A 19,802-nucleotide genomic window follows, 5' to 3' on the forward strand; every position below is an offset into this window, starting at 1 on the left:
CCTAGAACTCTCTCAGGAAAGGACCACCACGCAGGGAGCTGTGCATGAAGCTCCTATCCCCGTCACCACAAGCAGATGCACAGGGGCCAAAATGGCCAGCCACAGGACAAGCTGGCCTCTTGGGGACTTGAGACCCCTACCACACATTTCCCTGATTTCCCATCAAGTCCAGATCCTGATGATGAAGACCTCCTGCAGGGGTCAGCTTGCCTTCTAGTACTGGGACAGCCCTGTCACTCCGCCGTGCTGGTATGCCCGCTCCCCTTGGTACGTGGAGTCTTGCGACAGTGCCACATCAATCTGTGACTTAAACTCATCGCCAAGGTAACTGTCCTGAAAAACAAAGTTGGGGAGATAAGCATCCACTTGGAGGATGTGCTCACGTCCTTCCAGTCTCAAGTACCTGCCCCAGAGAAGAATCTGGAAAACCCAGTTCTGAAGCCTAAGTGGCAGGAGACCCACACTGGTTACCCCACCATCGGACACAGGTCACCCAGACCAGCTGCCTAAGACCGCATCGGGAAGGTGATGCTTTAGGCCCCCCAGTCCCCCTGCTGAGAGTGGACCTATGCAGAAGGCCAGGCGGAGCCGTGCTCAGGTCTGCAGGGGTGAGTATGGGGGGGTCAGTCCCGGCTGTCCTGACCTCTCTGGCGCCGGCTCACCTGGGACAGCTCGGGCTGGGAGAGGCCAGGCTGGCTCATCTGGGAGGGCTGGCTCATGGAGATGTAGCCCTGGGTGAGGGCGCCCTGGGAGAATGGCTGGGACGCCACGTCCTGGCTGGCCTGGCTGTTGGGGAGATTCGTCTGGCTGGGTCCAGGGAGCCCAAAGCGGTTCTTCTGGCGCCCCCCACGACCAGTCTTGCCTTTTGGGGTACCCCGGCCTGAAAGACAGCAGTCCACGTTCCTTGAAGGAGATCTGCACACAACCGACAAGCCCAGCTGCCCAAACCCCAGACTTGAACAAACTCCAACGCCAACGTGCTTTTTCCGCCGTGCTGCCGCCTGGTGCTCACCTGCTGCTGGCCCGTTCGCTTGTCCAAAATACCCTGGTGGGGGCATGGGGGGCATGACGAGGTTGAAGGGGATGGGAATGTTCATGGCGGCCACATGGCTGGGGCCTGCACTGATCATGCCGATCTGGTCGTGGGTCTGGAAGTACATGTTTGAAGGCCGGCCTGCAAGACACAAGGCGGATGGCTGGCGTCACCGCCACAGCCCAACGAGCCTGCTGCCTGCCCCGCCAATGGCAGCTGGAGTGGCTGGAATGTCACTCGCATCCTGCCACTGCTCCGACTGCCACAGTGTTTCTCAGGGCAGCCCGACAGCAAAGCTGCCCGAGTGATACAGAATCTCACCACTCGACCCCCACTCTTGATAGCCTCCCTGGAGCTGGCTCCTGGGAACAAGCCTTTTCTCCCAGGGGATTTGGAGAATCCCTGGCCTACAAGCACCCAAAAGATTGAAGCTACGTTGCATTTCCAATTGAAAAAAAAAAGTTCTTTGTGGAGAAAATTTTATACTCATATTACCCGCAACCCCTCTACCATTACCACCAAAAACAAGAAAACACCTGACTGAACAGACCAGCGGATCCCACTGAAAATGAAGGCCCCCAGGCACCACCCCCCCGCCCCCGGGGCTAGGCATATCCCAATCTGCACAGAGCTGCCCCAGGGCCTGGGAAGTCAAAGGGAGCCAAGGCATGACAAGCACAGCCTTCTGGTCCGCCCCCAACGGCCGAGAGCCTTAGCTGGGCTCATGGTGAGCTCAAGGATGAAAGATGGACCCAGAGCACCCTACACGGCAACTCACTGGATGTGGCAATGAGATCTGTCACTTGAGCCAACAACCAGGAGAATACTGGGCAAGCAAGGAAAGCGGGGGCTTGCTCACTTCACACGTGAGAGGAACTGCCGGGGTGCACCCGGCCCCAGGATGGCCAGTGAGCTCACGAGGGGATGAAGCTCAGTGTAAAATGCGGGCGTGTAGCACCAAGCACCTGGGTGAGCCAGTCACCCTCTGTAGAGGCTGGTGCGGGGAAAGGTCCCAGGAGGCAGGGATCTGGGGGATGAATGGGAACCATCCAGACACTGGCTCAGGCAAGAGGAGGTGTTGCACACAGCAGGGGTAATGTTCAGCTTCAGGACAGAGACCCTACACAGGAGAGCGGTCTGAGAGAGCAAGCAGAAACGGGAAGACCGGCGAAACCAAAACCAAGACTGTGGGCGGCCTGGAGGAGCTGCAGCGGTGCCCCTCCCACTGAGTGGGCAAAGGGCAGGGGGAGGGGAACACCGTGGCCTGGGGCCCAGGAGCAAACAGGCAGAGCTACAGTATTTGCTTGCAACCCTCCATAAGCAGAGCTGTGATATTTTTAAAAAATGCGTATTTAGACACTGGCAAAGACCAATTCTTTGATTTCAGACAAGGGATGGTGAGAAGGAACTGTCAGGCAAGCTTCTGTGGACTGAGGCATGGGAGTTGACCCCAGGAGTGACAGGGCCAAAAGCTGCAGGCGTGGGAATGATCAACATCCACAGGGCCCACGTGGTCCCCCGCAGACTCACCCTGGCTGCTCCGATCATAGACCGATCCTGGGATAATGGCCTCCCGAGCATCATACATGGCTGTTGTCATGAAGCGGGCTCCCTGCAAAGGGTTCAGACAGGTGAGGAATTTACCACCTCGACACAAGAACGACTCTCTCAAGATCTGAAGGCCAGGCCACGCCTAGGCCGACCCTAAGGCTTGCTGACTGCTGGGCTCTGGGCCTTGCCCGCCCCTCCCCCACGGACCTGGCCTTTGATGCTGCACGAACTCTGTCTTCAGGCTTCACCTCAAGCAGCACCACAGCTTCTAGGTCCCCCAGAGCACCCTGCGTTCACAGGGTTTCCTAGCTGTGTCCAACTCCTGGGCGCCACCCATGACTTTGCATCCCAGAAGGCCAAGTGGAAAAGCTTGGAGATGTGGGGCGGAGGAGCTCTGTGACAACTCAACTCGCACCTGCCGCCACCCACTGGCACACGCCATGAACCGCAGTCAGGCCCTGTGTTCCTGCCACCCCACCCGCCGCCACTCACCGGGTTGATGGTGTTGACCAGCTTCCTGGGCTTGCTGAACTGCATGAGGCTCTCCCGCAGGTTGTTCAGGGGCCCCTCCACCAGCACCTTCTGCTCCTTGTAGTAGTTCAGCAGGTGGTTCCAGAGCGGCTGCTTGGACAGGGCCTTCGGGTTGCCCACAATAATGACCCCATACCTGCAAGGTGTGGGCACGAAAACACGATGTTTGGGGCTCTGCGTGGTGAGTGGAACACCATGTAACACAATGAAGCAAGACTGAACAGAAACTCAAAATCCATATCCAAGGTGACGGGCCATTCTCCTGGCACCCTGTCTGCCGCCCTGCCCAGACGCCCGGCCTGCCCATGACAGCGCCCACCGCTGAATGCCGGGGACAGAAGGGCACACTGCTGGTCACGATGACCTGGCACTGGAGCCCACCACGCAAGCTGCCCACAGTGCACTGGGTATATCTGCAGACAATTTTTTTTTTTAAAGATTTTATTTATTTATTTGACAGAGACAGACACAGCGAGAGCAGGAACACAAGCAGGGGGAGTGGGAGAGGGAGAAAGAAGCAGGCTTCCCGCTGAGCAGGGAGCCTGATGTGGGACTTGATCCCAGGACTCTAGGATCATGACCTGAGCCGAAGGCAGCCACTTAACCGACTGAGCCACCCAGGCGCCCTGCAGACGATTTCTGAGGCGCCCAGACATCAAAACACCTCCCTGAGCAGAGGAGCTCAGACGAGTCTCCTTGTTCGCAGCCACGGGTCGGCCTCCTGGGAGGTCAGCCCCAGCAGGCTCCGCGGCCTCGGGAACCCCGACAAGCCAGGGCACAGACCTCAATGACCAAGCCAGGGACTGGTTTCTCTGGTGGACGCTCACCCCACCGAGCTGTTTCAGGACCCCTGTGGCCCAGTGCTGGCCACCAAACAAGACAGCACCTTAGAAAGGGGGGAGGTGGTAACAGATAACAAGCAACATGTCCTGACAGGGGAAGGAACCAATGTGTGAAGCGAGCCTGACTTCCGGCTGGTATGGGGGCAGCTGTAATCTGGTTTTACTCAAAGGTGACAAAGGGCCACCTTATTCTCTGGGTCCCCTCTGCTATCATTGTTATTTCAAAAAACATTACATTTTAGGGCCAAAAAGGTAGACAAGACCAAATGGTGATTCAGGGATTAAATGTCTCCACGTGGACACAACCTGCACTAGTGGGTTTTTTAGGTCAAAAGGGCCTAGATGACCCTTCCCACAAAACTGAGGCCACACAAACCCACCAGGACATGAAACAGAGGCGTCTCATGCGGAGGCATTCTCTCTAAACTGCTGCTTGGGAGTGCTATGACCTCTGGCGCTGGCGAGGCCTAGTCCTGCCCCAAGTGCAGCCCAAGGTTCAGGTGTGGTGCAAGAAGAACCGGACGAAGAGGCAAACCAGGCAGGAAGCAGCTCTGGGGCGGACCCTCCCAGCTCCAGACTCTAAGGGAAAAGTCCCTCCGAAGACCTCCCATGGCAGGAGGGAGGCACCTGCCACCAGCAAGGCCCAACGGGATGCAGTCCTCTGTACCTCGCTCTGGTCAGGGCCACATTAAGTCGCCTGGGGTCGTTTAAAAATCCGATGCCTTGGTGCTCGTTGGCTCGCACACAGGAAAGGATGATGAAGTCCTTCTCTCGCCCCTGGAACGCGTCCACGCTGGCAATCTCCACCTCCTACAAGGGACACACGGTCACAGCCAGCCAGCTGGCTGCCTTCAAGGACCCTCAGACTGTGAGAACATTGTTGAGGTGCACTGTCCAATCCCAAGGAGCCTGGGACCTGAGGCCTACAGAGCACCCCCATGCCACCCACCTGCTCACTGCACCTCCGGACAGCAAGGACAGAGCCCCTCTGGCTGGGCCTGCTCCCACTGGGCCTTCATGGTCCCCAGCCCCCCTCTCCTGGCCTTCCTGTGCTTCAGCTGCCTTTTTAACTGTGGCAATTTGTTTCCCAATAATAAAAGCATACGTGCTTGCCATAAAAGACCTTAGACTGGACCCAAGTTAACAAAATAGAGACCACCTGTCATCCTCACTCAGTTGCTACTTTGCATTTTGGCTCATTTCCGCAGAGATAAAAAATGTCATCCCGCACCCTTTCAGCACACATATCCTGGACATTTCATCCAGGCAAGGATACAGGGGTGAATTACATTTTCATGACTACATAACATCCACTTTAAAACTGCCTCATAATCACACCGTACGGTTCGACTTGGAATTATTTTCAGTTTAGCTCTGAAAACTATCCTGAGAAAAGCCTGAAGGAACACGCGCCCTCCCAGGCCGGTGCCGGCACAGCCGCAGGCCAGGTGGGGGGAGCCGGCAGGCCCAAGTGGGTGCGCGCACCTGGTAGAGCTTGGTGTGCAGGGAGCCGCTGAACTGCATGTACTGCACCAGGTAGGAGCGCTGGCCCTCGTACGGGGTGATGATGCCGATCTGGTCAGGCTTGGCACCTGCCTTCAACAGCTTCGTGGTGATCTTCTCCACGTTGGCAGCTTCCGTCCTAAGAAAACCCACCTTTCAGCTCCTGGGCTGTCCCCGCAGGCCCGAGACCAAGGCTGGAGCCTATGGGAGGTGCAGGGCCAGCTCCACCTCCGGGGCAGCCCTGAGAAGGCCTTACCAGCTGCGCCCACAGCCAGGCTCCCCATCATTTACCAAGGGAGTCACAGGGGATGGGACAGGCTCACACGTGGGCTTAGCACTATCTGCTCAATAGAAGAACCCACACTGAAGATGCAAGGTGGAAATACGCTGTTGGTTTAGGTGTCCACACAGAATGGGGACGAGGAGGGCGAGGAAAAACTTCAGCACCACGGTAGAAAACGTAGTGCCAAGCTGCCACTGAAGCCTGCAGATGCTGAGGGCGAGTCTCTGCTTACCTGTTCAGGTAGGAGGTGCCTGAGCTGGCAATCTCCTCTTGGCCCTGGGTCACGTAGAAGAACATCGGCTTATCAGGTTGGGGCCACTGGAAGTCAAACCCCTTCTTCACTCGGTCCGCTATCACCGGGGAAGGAAAAAAGGCAACACTACCCATTAGAGAAAAAAGCTACAGCCCATCTTGACTGAGTGCTGGTGGAGCAACACAGAGACCAGGCCATCACAGGCAGAGGCCTGTGCCAGAGCAGTTAACAGTAGGCTTCGGGCAAGAGACCCTGGTCAACGGGGCCCTGAGGAGGCCACCGGAGCGGGTCCACTGCCCCAGAACGCCTCGGATGAAGGGAAGCTGCACATACCAACACCCAGCTGCCCAGTGCACAAAGCTGGTTCACTCCCTGAACATCTCACCGCTTGATGCTTTCTGTGGCCTGTTTAAGAAATCTCTGCCTACCCCAGGGTCACAAAGATATTCTGTTTTCTTCTAGAAGCTTTACTGTGGTGCCTTAAAGGGCCCGTAAGTCCCTCCAACTGGCTTTTGTGGATGACACTGTTGAGTCAATCTCATCCTGTCACAGGCCAAAGCCTACGGACGGGTGGGCCTGCCTCTGGATTCTACCTTGGGCACCATGCCCACAGTACCCTGGCAGTTGCAGTTCTACAGTACTCAGGACATGTGGTAGTGTAAGCTACCACCTCCACTGGGCTCTTCATGTTCACCTTGGCTATTCTGGGCCCTGTGCATTTATTTCCTTATAATTTAAAAAATTAGCTCGTCCATTCACACGCCCCACTCACCCCTTTGGGAATTTTGGAGCTGCATCTTATCAACAGATCAGCACGAGAAAAATGGCATTTTTGCATCAAAACAGCCTAACATCAATGATCCACTTTATGTCAAGCTGAGAAAGAGGCCACATCCATCTCCATCCTTCTCGCAAGGGCAGTAGCCAACTGGCTAGCTCAGTGGCACACTAGCTCAGGGGCTGCCGGCAAACGTTTGCCCACTGGGGGTGGTGGGGGCAGGGCTGGTCTATAATGCTCCTGCCACAGCTAATGTCAGGCTACTCCAAGAGGGAGTCTGGGTGGGTGCCAGCACTGCCTTGGGCAGGGGCCACCTCGGGGCTCAAGGGGGCTCCTGGGAGCTGGTCAGGCTGTGTTCTGGGTTCAGATACGAATTACACAGATGTGTTCACTTAGAGAAGACTCACCAAGCTGAACACAGGATTTGGGCGCTTCTTTACACTTTAATGAAGAACTTAAAAAATATGTATTCAGGGCACCTAGGTGCCACAGTTAATTAAGTGTCCGACTCCTGGCGTCTGCTCAGGTCATGATCTCAGGGTCAAGAGATCAAGCCCCGTGTTGGGCTCTGTGCTCAGTGTGGAATCTGCTTCAGATTCTCTCTTCCCTCTCCCTGACCCTCCCGCTCATGCTTTCACTCTAAAATAAATAAATTTTTTAATGGAAAAAAAAAATACACATACACATACATATATGCGTATGTACTTACTGGGTGCTGACCACGTGCCGGGCACACAGGACACTGCAGGGAACCACCAGCACTATGGCTCCCTGCCCCCCCGAGTTGCCGCCACGGAGGAAGGCAGAGTAGGGCCAGCAAGGTCCAGAACTGGTGCTAAGTGGTGGCTTTCCCAACTAGTGTCAAATGGCAAACAAGCTCCTTGTGGCCTGGCCTTTCCTCGCCCCACCACCCAATGGACCAGCACTGTTCTAAGTGTCATGGTGATGGTAATGGTAACAGTGCCATCAACCCCCAGGGCTGCATGACACCGCGGCTGCACGGCCGGGCCAGGCGGGCACTCAGCCTCCGTCTCACCCAGACGGCAGGCCGGACAACGCCGACATGGCAGGCTGCTGGCATTACCCAGACATTAAGAACGCCAGTCTCAGGACCCCTTATACACCCTAAAAAGTTGAGGAATCCAAGCAGCTACCATTTACATAGCTTGTATCTACTGACATTTACTGTATTTTAAAACCTAGAAACATAAAATATTTATGAATTCCTTTAAAAATACACATATCAGCCAAAAACATATTTTATAAAAAATAACATTTCCCACTAAAATATGTATCTCTTGAGTTTCTGCAAATCAGTTAGCGACATGGCTGACTCTGCTTCTGTGCTCAGGCTCCCATCAGCCCTTGCAGTAGCACTATCGAGCCTCAGAGATGCACGTAGTTGGAAAAGGGAAGAGTGTTTTATAACTGGGCGCCTGGGTGGCTCAGTTGGTTAAGTGACTGCCTTCGGCTCAGGTCATGATCCTGGAGTCCCGGGATCGAGTCCCGCATCAGGCTCCCCGCTCTGCGGGGAGTCTGCTTCTCCCTCTGACCCTCTTCCCTCTCGTGCTCTCTCTCATTCTCTCTCTCTCTCTCTCAAATAAATAATAAAATAAAATCTTTAAAAAAAAAAAAAAAGAGTGTTTTATAACTTTCCCCACAACCGTGGGGTTCTGACCAATTCCAGACCAAAGCTGGACAGGAGGTCACCCTGCAGGTTCGTGATGCTGGCTTCTGCCCTGCCCTTGGGATGGCCTCTGACTTTGTAATGCCCTTGCTGGCCATCAGAATGGGAAGTACTTGCTCACCAAGCCAAGCAGAGCTCCCAAAGACTCGCACACCTCACGGACATTTGGCACCACCACAAATCCCACCAGAAAAGCCACTCAGCATTGGAAAGACTTGGTCAGCCCAGATTAGGGACATGAGTTTTCCAAAATTCTGATTTTCATTTTGAATCCTCAGGTTTTATCACTGGAAATAAATACTGTCAATTGTTTTCCTTGAAGCCATGGGCTGACTCACTTTGACCATTTCTGACAAAGCACCTGCTGAACTCAACCCCAGTCTGAATGACCGACCATACTGTGTCCCTGAGTCCTTTTAAAAGCACCTACCACACCCTTCAAGTGTCTTAGAACTCCCTACCTCGTCATGCACAGGGTCATACGGATGGGCACCCAAGGGGTTAGTAAAGTGAGTACTCTCCACTGACGCATTCAGGGTCTTGCCTGCTACAAGCATGTGGTGCTGACGACACATGGCAGTCTGGCAGCACTGTCCCCATTCATGTCGAGGCACCAGCCAGCCCTCCAGGGTTGCTTCTCTACCCTCAGCATGAGCGTCCGCATGGCAAAAGGGCACACGATCCCTCAGTGTTACTATGAGAGTAGTTCTGGCCTCAGTCCTGTGAAGCCCCAGGGCCCGGGTTGTGAGAGCACCAGGGTGAGGAGTGGGAGGCACGGTCAGCTCAACCACCTCCTGTTCTGTCCACCGTGTGATAGGCCCCCAGTGTGAATTCTCATGTAGTGACCCTGCATTTTACAAGGACAAGCTCCCCCTTGACCACAGGACAAGGACGTCCCACACTCCAGAGTGGACATGCCATCCCGCACACCACTGTACCTCTCTGAGGTGCCCCCTACACATAAGTGATCACCATGTAAGGCCGCTTAGGCCGTGACAACAGGCTTCATCTCCCCAGGCTGCACTCCCTCCGGGCCCCCCACTCTGGGCTGAGCACTACCTGCAGTGACGCCATTCTGGAGAGAGCCCTCGTAGAAGATGTTGGATGGGAAGGCACTGAGCGCAGGGTGCATCCGATACTGGACCTGCAGGCGGATGGGACGGATGCCCAGCACCACCAGGCGCTCGAAGAGTGATTGAGATAGTCCGGCCTTGGCTGCCTTCTTGCACATCACCACAGGGCCCAGCTGACAGTGGTCACCCACGAGGATGAGCTGTGGCGAGAGGCCCACACAGGTGAGGAGCTCAGGTGTGAAACCGCACAGACGTCCACTCACGTGGTACCAATGGGCCCTGGTGTTATACAACCACCCAGCCACATGAATTCAACCAGGAAGAGGTGACCAGCACAGGACACGGCCCACCACAGAAGCATCCAGCTTTGCTAAATAAGTTCGTGTCATGCCATTGCTCTTTTATGAAAGACCTACGTTAGAAGTTAATGGCTTTTGTCGTAAAAGCAAGAATCCTCTTCAGATTTCTTTTGGTTGTCAAAAACAGGTACTGATGTACGTCTTTTGTAAAAGCAAAATGGTGTTAATAAGAACTTTCAGAAAGTAGGAATATTCTTCCCTTTATCCCATTTTGGCTTATCAGAGGTTTCAAAGCAGTGTTTCACTTTCAGAAACCTATATATGAAACACACAGACTTGCACTCAGGACCCACAAGAGGTGCTGTGTGTGGCACCCATCCTTCCAAGAACCACTCAATGAGCCCGTTGGGTACCCCTCTCCTCTGCCAGGACATCACATGGCATTACAGAGCATTATCAGAAACGAACCCCCAGCACTGAGAATGACATGGAACTGGAACAAGAGAACACACACTGGTTTTCAAACAGGACGACAGTGAATGGCCCACCTGCTTGGCGCCAAGGACCACAGGGACCATGCACTCTGGTTCGGTGGCCTGGGTGCTCTCATCAATTAAAATGGAACGGAACTGCATCTTGGCGAGCCTCGGGTCCCCTGCACCCACACACGTGCAGCAGATGACATCTGCATTCTGGAGACGAGAGCAGGCAAGGCATCAGGGAACCTGCACGGTAAATGCTACCAGGCCCCAAAGGGCAGGCTGGACAGGACAGTGATTGGCACCCTCCCCGACACCTATGGAAACAGGCCACTGTCCCACCTGGGGGATGCATCTACGTCCAGGCTGTAGTGGCACTACCTTTTGAGACCCTAAGTGATCACGCTTCATCACAAAAACCTCTCAGCACAGATGTGGTTCTGTGCCTCAAGACGGCCTCTGAGAGGCAGTGCTGAGCTGGGGAAACCTTGGTTGGTCTGTTACGAAAGAGCAGAGGAGTGTCCCAGACCCACCTCCAGGCCAAGATGTACAACCACTGAGAAGGCAATTACGGGAGGTATAGAAGTTCTTTCTCAAAAGCAAACTAAACTGATGTAAAGGCTCCATGGCATGCTCCGCATACTGCAAGAGGTCCCACGGCCAAATGGAACCAAACGGCCCAGAGGTTAAGCGCTCACCATGAGCAGCTCCCTCTCGGCAGTGCGCTTCAGGGCCCGGTACCGCTTCTCGTCAGCAGAGGACAGCTCCCCCGTCTCGTCCTTCAGCTGCTGTAGCTTCTGTAGCTCCGGCATGCTGGAAGCATGGCGACACGTCAGCAGGCACGGGAGCCAGGCATCACCAGGGATTGCGCACGGGAGACGCGCTACACTCGAGGCAGGCTACCCAACACCCACCTATCCATGTTCCTGATCTGGTTGTGCAGGGCCAGGAAGGACACTGGGGAATCGATGGCCTCGCGGCTCTTGGCGCAGAGCCGCACGACTTTCAGCCCAGTCTGGTGTATCTTCTCAGTCAGCTGATCCACAGCTATGTTACTCGGAGCACAGACGAGCACAGGCCTTCAACACACAAGGTGAACAAAGGTCTCAGAGCTCAGCCAGAGGAAGTTCAGGAAACACTCACTGCCAGGACTGCTGTTCTGAATCCTAGGCAGTGAAGCAGCACCCCCAACTGGTGACCTAAGACTAAAGTCAGTGAACAAAGCTGAAGGAGCTGAAATCCACCTGGTCTGGAGCTTCCTGTTCCCAGCTGGTTTTCACACTTCTCGTGTACAGCATTGCTACTAAGTGAATCCTGCCTCCTCACCCTCCTGGGTCCGCACCGTAAAGCCTCTCAAAGCTCTGCGACGGGCACAGGCCCAACACTTGGGATGCACTGACCCACCACTGCCTCTACCAGAGCAGCAGGCTTGCTCGTGAAAAGCAACCACAGAGACCAGATCACACACAGATAATGTAAAACACACAGTGCAAGGTAACGGGGGCCCCCAGGCGTCCCGGCAGACAGGTCTCTCCCTTCCCACCTGGGGCCGTGCTGAGCCCTACCCATTGCCCTGCCGAGCAAGGTGGTAGACGATGGTGGCAGAGGTCACCGTCTTCCCCGTGCCTGGTGGTCCCTGGATCAGGCTCAGCGGTCTCTGCAGTACAGTCTTGACAGCGTAAACCTTTGGATAACAGGGAGTTGTTAGGCTGCAGCCACCCCCGGGGAGCGGGGGGCCACCCACCTAAGCAGGCTCTGCCGGCCAGGCCCCTTCTATCCCCCAGAAGGGGTGAGAACCTGCGAATGGTTGAGGTCAGGGAGCCCCTGTGCCGTGAAGCGCTTCGGCAGCTGGCACTTGATGATCACATCCTCCACCTCGTGCCCGAGCAGCTTGTGGTAGATATAGCCTGAGACAGAGGTCTCATCCACAGCAAACGTTTTCAGCGCACTCTGCATCCTGGAAGGCAAGCTCGGGGTCAGCGGCATACACGCAACTATGGAGCGGTGAAGCCTGCCTCTCGCAGGTGAGGAGAATCATCCAGATGCTGGAGGCAGTGGGGTACCCCAGAGCAGATGCAGTGGCGCGGGCAGGGGCAAGGTGGACGTACCTATCAAACGAGGTTGACTTCCACACGAAATCCACCTGGAAGTTGTGAGTCACCTCCACGGGTGCACCCACACTGCTCCGAAGCTCAATGGCGATCTCATCGCCATAATCTGTGCCGCTGAGTTAAGTTTCATCGTTGTCAAAAGCTGAGTTTACCTTTCTGAGGAGCCTTTACTTGGTTACTGAGGAAAAGGACCCTCCTCTGCACCAAACACAGACTCAGCCGCCCGGCCCATGCTCACTGCCAGACGCCGGCCCGGTGTCGGGGCCCCTGCTGCCAGCTCCCGCGCCCTCCCTGTGAGTGCCCGGGCAGTGCCCAGCATGGAGCACGCCAGCCGGGGTTCGGGCTGAGTCACCAGAGCCCTGGCGCACAGAGCTGGGAGCACCCTGGCCTCAGGATAGGCAGCTCTTTGATCAGTTTGATACACACGGTGCACCTCCGAGTACAACTGAAGAAAGGACTCAGTGGCAAACACCACTCAGAGGGGCCCCCCCAACGTGGCCGCCCACGACACCCTCTCCTCTACCTGCGGCGATCCCCGCACAGGCCGCCCGTGCTCAGGATGAGCTCACCCATCTTTACACAAAGGATACTATCAGGGACCTTGATGACGTGGCCGATCCCTTTCCACAGGGGTGCCAGATCCCCTTTGTACCTCAGGCATATCTCATCCCCCTGCATAAGCCGCATGTCTTACAGAGAAAAGACAGCAAGAAAGTTAGCGCTTTCAACACGTGCCGAGGCTGCCATCATGAAGAGTTCAAATTAAGGGACACTTTACAAGGGTGAAACTAGGAATTTTATGCTACTTATGGTCACAAATATTTTAAAACTTAAAATCACCTCTTAACCAAATTATGACTAAATCCTCATTACCAGAGTCAGTCTTGGGCAAAGTGAAGTAGGCGATTCTCTTCTTGTTAAGGCCCAGGTCCCACCTGACCGTGATGTTATCTTGAGTCTGAGCACATGAAAAATAAGAGCCCTGTTAGCCTGAGACACTGACACGGACCTGGACTCCTCGTGTCTGGGTTTCCACAGGTGTGTGCCCTATGGCGACCTTACGAGCCGTGACGTCAGGGTGCCGTGTGCAGCACCCAACAGCCTGCGACACCAACAAGGGCACATCCGGGAGAAAAGCCATTAGGACCCCCAGAACCCGCTCAAGATGACCAGAAGACCCCCACACGACGTCTGCTCTTGGAGGCGGCTTCTCCGTGAACTGCGGAGGGAGGAGGAGGCTGGCGGCCGACCCTCGGAGCTCCCGCTTCCTCTACGTGTTCTTCACGAGACCAGCACAAGGGGTGCCCTCGGTGTGCCACAGGCTCCTCGGTTCTGACTCTTGTAGCCGTGGGCAAAGGCCGCGACTGTGACTGTGAGGGATTTTTGTTGGCTTTTAAATCAGAAAACACTGAGGCCAGTGTTTGGCGCTGAGAGGCCGGGCGTCTGCCCAAGGATCACTCCCTCGCCTGCCCTCTGTCCACCGTTCCGTCTCTCTGGGCGCTGCGCCTCGGCCCGCGGCAGCATCCGCAGTTTGCACAGGAAACCGCCCTCCCCAGACCTTAGGAGAGAGGCTTTGTTACAACGACCGAAACCCTCCTGCACACACCACATCACCTGGGACTCCTTCAGTTTCTTATCGTAGTCGGCCTCCAGCTTGACCAGAGGGCCGAATATGTTCTGGTACTGGTAGGCGTCCTCGTACCGCAGGAGCACGTGCTGAGGCTCCTCATCCACGCCGGGCTTCTCCAGGTCCTCCAAGGTGGCAGAAGGGTTTTCCTAGAAGACAAGCACCGCGCCTGCTCTTCCCCATTTTTGCCTACAAACGAAAGGAACTACACGCGGGATCACTAGTCACTGGAAGAACAAGGCCTATCTGTCACCTCTCAGAACGAGCCAATGCCGGCCTGTCACACAGAGGGCCCCGGTGGTTGGTGGTGTCCACCCCATGAGGAGAGTTCTCGTGTGGGCAAGTGTATGTGGCACAGGGAGGTGGACACTGGCCTGGATCTTTGCGCACCCTTCAGTCGTCGCCCCTAACCCTCCCCTGCCCAGGGCGACACCAGCAGGGTGAATACCGGTGATGGCACCTCAGGGACACAGCCCGACACGCCTATACCATCAAATGGCTACATTCCCCAACCGATGCCTAGCCCCTGAAAACTGAAAGAGAGAATACCTCTTTCGGGCTGCCAGGAAGACCACTAGTTCTCTGCTTGTGTAAACAGAAGGGGAGGCCCTTCTTCCCCCCACCAGCCCCCCAATTTCCTCCTGACCCTGTGCTGCACCGACAGGGGCGACATACTCCTCCCTGGCAGGGACAGAACGGTATCTGGGCTGTGTGGCTATAAACAGGAAAGGTGAAAGAGCTCCGGCCACCCAAAAATCGAAGCAGAGGGCGCCTGGGTGGCTCAGATGGTTAAGCATCTGCCTTCGGCTCAGGTCATGATCCCAGGGTCCTGGGATCGAGTCCCGCATCGGGCTCCCTACTAGGTGGGGAGCCTGCTTCTCCCTCTGCCTCTGCCTCTCTCTCTCTCTCTCTGACTTTCATGAATAAATAAATAAAACATTAAAAAAAAACAAACAAAAATCGAAGCAGAAGGGCATCTTACTAGATGATACTTGAGAAATATTCTGACTTGCACTCAAAGTGAAAATAAACTCACATTTCAGATTTTGGATGATATGGGCACCTAATTAAAATTCATAGCCCGGGGCACCTGGGTGGCTCAGATGGTTAAGCGTCTGCCTTCGGCTCAGGTCATGATCCCAGGGTCCTGGGATCGAGTCCCGCATCGGGCTCCCTGCTCCTTGGGAGCCTACTTCTCCGCCTCTCTCTCTCTCTCTGTCTCTCATGAATAAATAAAATCTTTAAAAAAATAAAATTTATAGCCCGATTACCAAAACTTTATCATAAAAGCTGAACGGCCAGAACCAGAGAAGGGCTTCCTGGAGAACTGGGTCTGTCAGGCAGGGCAGGCACCGCACCACCCAACCTGGAAGGCCCTCCCCTTCACTCATCCAGCTGCCAAAGGCCCTGCTTCTCTGACCTTTGTGACCTGGACCCCTTTTCCCCTGGACATTCACCCCTGGCCTGGTGTTACCCTGGCTCAGACACGTCACAAGCCCAACGAGGTCTTACAGCGGCACCCTCACAGTCCTGTCTCCCCAGGCCCGGCCCCTCCTGCCATGTGCACCCTCAGCCGCCTATGGCCAGTTCTGACTTCCCTCCTTCCCACCACCCACCCTCGCCCTTGCCCTCGCCCTCTCCCTCTGCAACAGAAGAAAAATTCCAACAACTGGAGCTGTCCTTTCCTAGAGGCCTGGCAGGAGGTGCCTGTGGGATTCCACCAAAGGGCCATTCCAGGTAGAGACTCTCCCTCGAGTTCCTTCCAGAACCTCCTGTTGTGAAGACACTCCCAGCAGCTCTCCCTGGACAAGAACCGTGCTGAGGCAGATTTGCATTCTCAGCAGGCCCTCACCTTCCAGAGCTCCTCCAGCTTGTTGATCTGCTGGGCGGTGATCTGCCGGGCCCGAAGCTGCTCCTGCTCAGAAGGGATCTTGACCAGCCAAGAGAGGAAGCAACGGTCCTGGATCAGGGGCTGCCACTGGGAGCTGTCCCAGTTGATGTCCTTGAGGCTGCTCTGACTGGCGCAGGGCTGCCTACAGAAACACCAAGGGCAGGGAGAGCCCAGGTGAGGATGATGACCTCCGCCCACAAGGCTTTCCTTTCATCCCCAAGTGACGTTCCCTACATTTTACTATGTGATCATATTACCTTTAAATTGTTAGTAATACATTGCCTCTCCCCATGCACTTGAGCTCTGAACTCTTAAAACTCCTAACACTGTTTTTACAGAATTCTTTTTATGATTTAACCAGAACACACCCCAAAAGAGTTACTCAGCATTCCCAGTTCTCTAACTAGCCCCAGCCCCCAAATATCCTCACACCTCTCTAATCGGCAGAACCGGTCCGTTGGGGCTAAATGCGCCGCCCCCGCTGAATGGGGGGCGTCCGCCCTCACCTGCACAGCAGCACCACTACTGAGTCGGCCTTGGCAGGGATGAAGCCGAGGAGGAAGACATTTCGGCAGCCACAGTTGTAACACTCCAGAACTGTCTCCCCCAGGGGCCCATCCTTGTGCAGAGTCACCTCTTTGCATTTTGCCCTCACGAGGTGATTTACAATGTGGCTGAAACCAGGAAATGATAAATAGTTAACACCCAAAGTTTGGCTTTTCACCACTTCCAATTTTCGAGCCCCCCGTTAAAAGTTCCGGTACCGTTCACAGTCCATTAGCAGGGGCGGTCACACCTCATCCATCTGGCGTCCCGGGGGACCAGCCCGCCCCTGAACTGGCTCCCCACTGAGCGCAAAAATCAATCTGACTTGAACAGCCTTTAAGGAAAACGTTCCTAACACGTTTCACATAGTTCTTGCTTCTTTCTTTTAGTTCCTGCTTTCTGAAATCCTACGGACAGGGCCTGAATGAACCTATGGCGAGGCAGACGGCCTGCCCCTTCCACGGCTCCTCTCCACTTGCTGAGGCTCCTCGGCTGCTGCCCCTGCTTTCGAAGTCACCTCTCCGGGCCCCTGTGCCTGTTTCCAGGAGCAACAGCCCCTCCTAATCTGCTGTAGGCCAGGAAACTTGATAACCAACCGTATTAGAAACCTGAGGACAGTAAAAAATATTGAGCAGCGGGGCTCAGGGCTACTTTCAGGAAGCGGAGGGCCGGTTCTGAACTGTCTGAAACCCCACTGTCTCCGCTCTTTCCTTACTGCCGCGTGGCCAGGACTCTGCTATCCCTCCCATTTCCAGGACACAGCTCACTTACACCCAGGGCTTGCAAACGCTGCCCCAAGACAAGCCAGCCTTGCGTGGGGTCCACAGGTGGTGCCTGGCTCTGCCTCAGGATCTCCCAGCTACCTGCAGCCTTACTGCGGCTCTGTCAGACTCCGAGCACGCCTGCCAGGCATCCAGCCTGCCTGGCTGCCGCCCTCCCTGACCTCGGGGAAACCCCTTCTGTTGCAAGCTTCGGCTCAGACGCCACATTCTAACCCTCTCTGGCCCATTCTAACCCATGAGGCCAGTCAGATTATCTAACCAGCTGTCACCACTCTCTGCACCCACAAAGCACCCACTCTTCTGAAGCTGTCACAACTGGGCATTTTACCAGACTCTGACTTCCTCTTGTCTTTCCTACACCCACCTCACCCCATTATACTGGAAGCTCCCTGAAGGCAAGTGGCTGCCCCATCATTTTTACCATCTGGCCTCATACAAACACTCGGTGCTGGCTGATGGGAGTCTGTTTTCTCTTAGAAGCCTTTCACTCACTTCCCTGATCTTGGCTCTGCTGACCGGAAGCTGGGGTTGCCAGCTAAGAAGTTTTATTTAATTGCTTTTCCTGCAGGAGAGGAACTAATGCAAACATAGCAATGCTGAAATTACACAGAACATTCTGAAAATGGGACATGAATCTGGTTACCCTGAAGATGCTTTCCCTTTCAAATCTTTAGAATTAAACATCAGCCCACTTTCTTGCCTCACCCAGAATCCCACAGTTCGCACTGCTAACTTTTAAGATGACACGAGATCTGACCACTGTATCCTCAGGCAGCACGAGATGGTGAGGCCTGGCCTGCAGCTGTGGAAGACACCGGAAGGGTGGGGGCTCTGTGCAAATAAACCTGCCTATGGGGTTTTGTCACTGTATGTCTCCAAAACATGAGCCCCAGGAAGATGCTGCTTTCTCGCTGGCGGCCTGGAGCCCTGTCCCACAAGACCCTGCTCTGCTTCTCCATGACAGTGTCATGAGCTGTCACATACCACGGCAGCTCTGGAAGAGCCACCAGGACTGGATCCTCCCCTGGAATCCAAGCACCAGCACAAAACTGGTCTCACCCCAAACACAAAACACAAAACAAGAGACCCAGTCACAGCTGCTGCTGATCAACAGCAGGAAGGGAAGCCCAGAGACGACGGTCAAGTGAACTTAATTTAATCCGATGATTCAGGATCTGGCCCGTATTAGCCTCAGGACTGCTCCGATGAGCTAAGGCCAGAGGGAGCCTTCTCAGGAAGCGGCTCCCATGGATGCCCATTACTGTCTTGGGAACATCCTCCTCAGGCACCCAGTAATGAAGATGAACGGGCATGCCAGGAGCTCATCTTGCAGAAAAATATAAATAAAAACTGGGAACGAGAATTAAGCCAACCCTACTTGCATAATAAAAAGAACCACAGAGAATAAATCAAGGGTAAATACATTAAGGCATTCACACACCACCATCTGTTTCAAGTTAAACCAGTCACAGAGGAGGGAAAAAACCAGGTTTGTTAGCGTGATTTTACATTGTGCTTTTGCTTCAACATTTCCATAATTTACACACAAATCTGAGCACAGCACTGATTAAAGACACACGCACGGTCTGGTTATCTACCTGCCGGAAGTGTTCCCACGCCCGTTACAGAACCACTTCTTGCTGGTGTTACAGTAAACCACGCAAGCAGGATCGTGTATTCCGCAGTAACTAAAAAAGTCAAAACATCAACAGTTAAAGCTGGAAGGTCTCTCTCTGGTTTTAATTTGGCAGGATGTAAAATTCTTTCCTCTTACAACATTTTTAAATTTTTCATTAAACACATACTCAAACCCAATGATCCCACTAGCAAAATCCCATCAGTTAAACTGCAGAGGCTTCCTGACCCTGCAAATGCAGGGAAAGGGTACAGGGTGCTGTGGGGGTTCCCGAGAGAGGCCCCAGGCAACAGCAAAGCCCCTGCCAGGTGGGGGATGAGAGCTGTGGAAGGTACCAGGGGAACCCAACAACAGAGGTCTGATGCCCCAAAGCAACCCCTAGCCACCCCACTTTGGCCTTAAGTTTCAGAAACCGTGACTTATCAGCAAGGAAATCAGCATCCCTGGCTCTGGGCACACAGAGTCAAGCTGTGACCACGGCGCGTTCACAAGGCGCTCCACTCTCCGGCAGAGGGCGCCATGCTCCCAGGAACGCTCGGGAGCTCGGACCCAGCAGCAGAGGGTCTCTGGGTGCGGGTACAGAGCTCAAGCTTGCAAGGAGCACCTCAAGAGAGCCCCCAGCCTCATTCTTCTGAAAATCAACACATCAAAAACAAAACCCGGCTCACCACAGAGTTCTGAATGTGTATGAAGCCAAGCCTCAGTCTCAAACTAGAATGTGCTCCAGACAAGAACCTTCCCCCAATAACCCCACACCATGGGGACAGCTGGGCAGGTGAGGGGGTGTGCAAACATTAAGCACCTGCAGCTTTACTAGAACCACTTCACCGGCAAATGTGTAGGTAACAGAAACACTAACACATCACTAACACATATGTAAAAAAATTTTAAACAAGT

The 19,802-nt window shown here is 54.6% G+C and overlaps 1 protein-coding gene across 2 annotated transcripts in view; it reads right to left on the reverse strand.

Annotated features, from left to right (window-relative positions):
* Positions 1 to 19,802, reverse strand: part of UPF1 (UPF1 RNA helicase and ATPase) — a 37,310-nt gene that overhangs the window by 2,291 nt on the left and 15,217 nt on the right. Inside the window, exons 3-23 of one of the 2 annotated variants that reach the window (XM_028086995.2) lie at positions 18,868 to 18,957; positions 16,448 to 16,615; positions 15,903 to 16,083; positions 14,038 to 14,199; positions 13,297 to 13,381; positions 13,014 to 13,112; positions 12,421 to 12,529; positions 12,110 to 12,269; positions 11,878 to 11,996; positions 11,227 to 11,391; positions 11,011 to 11,125; positions 10,382 to 10,525; positions 9,521 to 9,734; positions 5,976 to 6,093; positions 5,443 to 5,599; positions 4,625 to 4,767; positions 3,077 to 3,251; positions 2,564 to 2,645; positions 1,013 to 1,174; positions 663 to 880; positions 211 to 333 (exon numbers count right to left, since the gene is read on the reverse strand). In XM_028086995.2, coding sequence (XP_027942796.1) covers positions 214 to 333; positions 663 to 880; positions 1,013 to 1,174; positions 2,564 to 2,645; positions 3,077 to 3,251; positions 4,625 to 4,767; positions 5,443 to 5,599; positions 5,976 to 6,093; positions 9,521 to 9,734; positions 10,382 to 10,525; positions 11,011 to 11,125; positions 11,227 to 11,391; positions 11,878 to 11,996; positions 12,110 to 12,269; positions 12,421 to 12,529; positions 13,014 to 13,112; positions 13,297 to 13,381; positions 14,038 to 14,199; positions 15,903 to 16,083; positions 16,448 to 16,615; positions 18,868 to 18,957 — 2,986 coding nt within the window. In that variant the 3' untranslated portion in view covers positions 211 to 213. Of the gene's footprint in view, positions 1 to 210; positions 334 to 662; positions 881 to 1,012; positions 1,175 to 2,563; positions 2,646 to 3,076; positions 3,252 to 4,624; positions 4,768 to 5,442; positions 5,600 to 5,975; positions 6,094 to 9,520; positions 9,735 to 10,381; positions 10,526 to 11,010; positions 11,126 to 11,226; positions 11,392 to 11,877; positions 11,997 to 12,109; positions 12,270 to 12,420; positions 12,530 to 13,013; positions 13,113 to 13,263; positions 13,382 to 14,037; positions 14,200 to 15,902; positions 16,084 to 16,447; positions 16,616 to 18,867; positions 18,958 to 19,802 lie in introns of both variants that reach the window. The other variant, XM_028086994.2, reaches the window with a different exon arrangement.

This window comes from Eumetopias jubatus, unplaced genomic scaffold (genome assembly GCF_037043125.1).
Source record: "Eumetopias jubatus isolate StellerSeaLion01/CBP00866 unplaced genomic scaffold, mEumJub1_p1.0 scaffold_1, whole genome shotgun sequence".
NCBI lineage: Eukaryota > Metazoa > Chordata > Mammalia > Carnivora > Otariidae > Eumetopias > Eumetopias jubatus.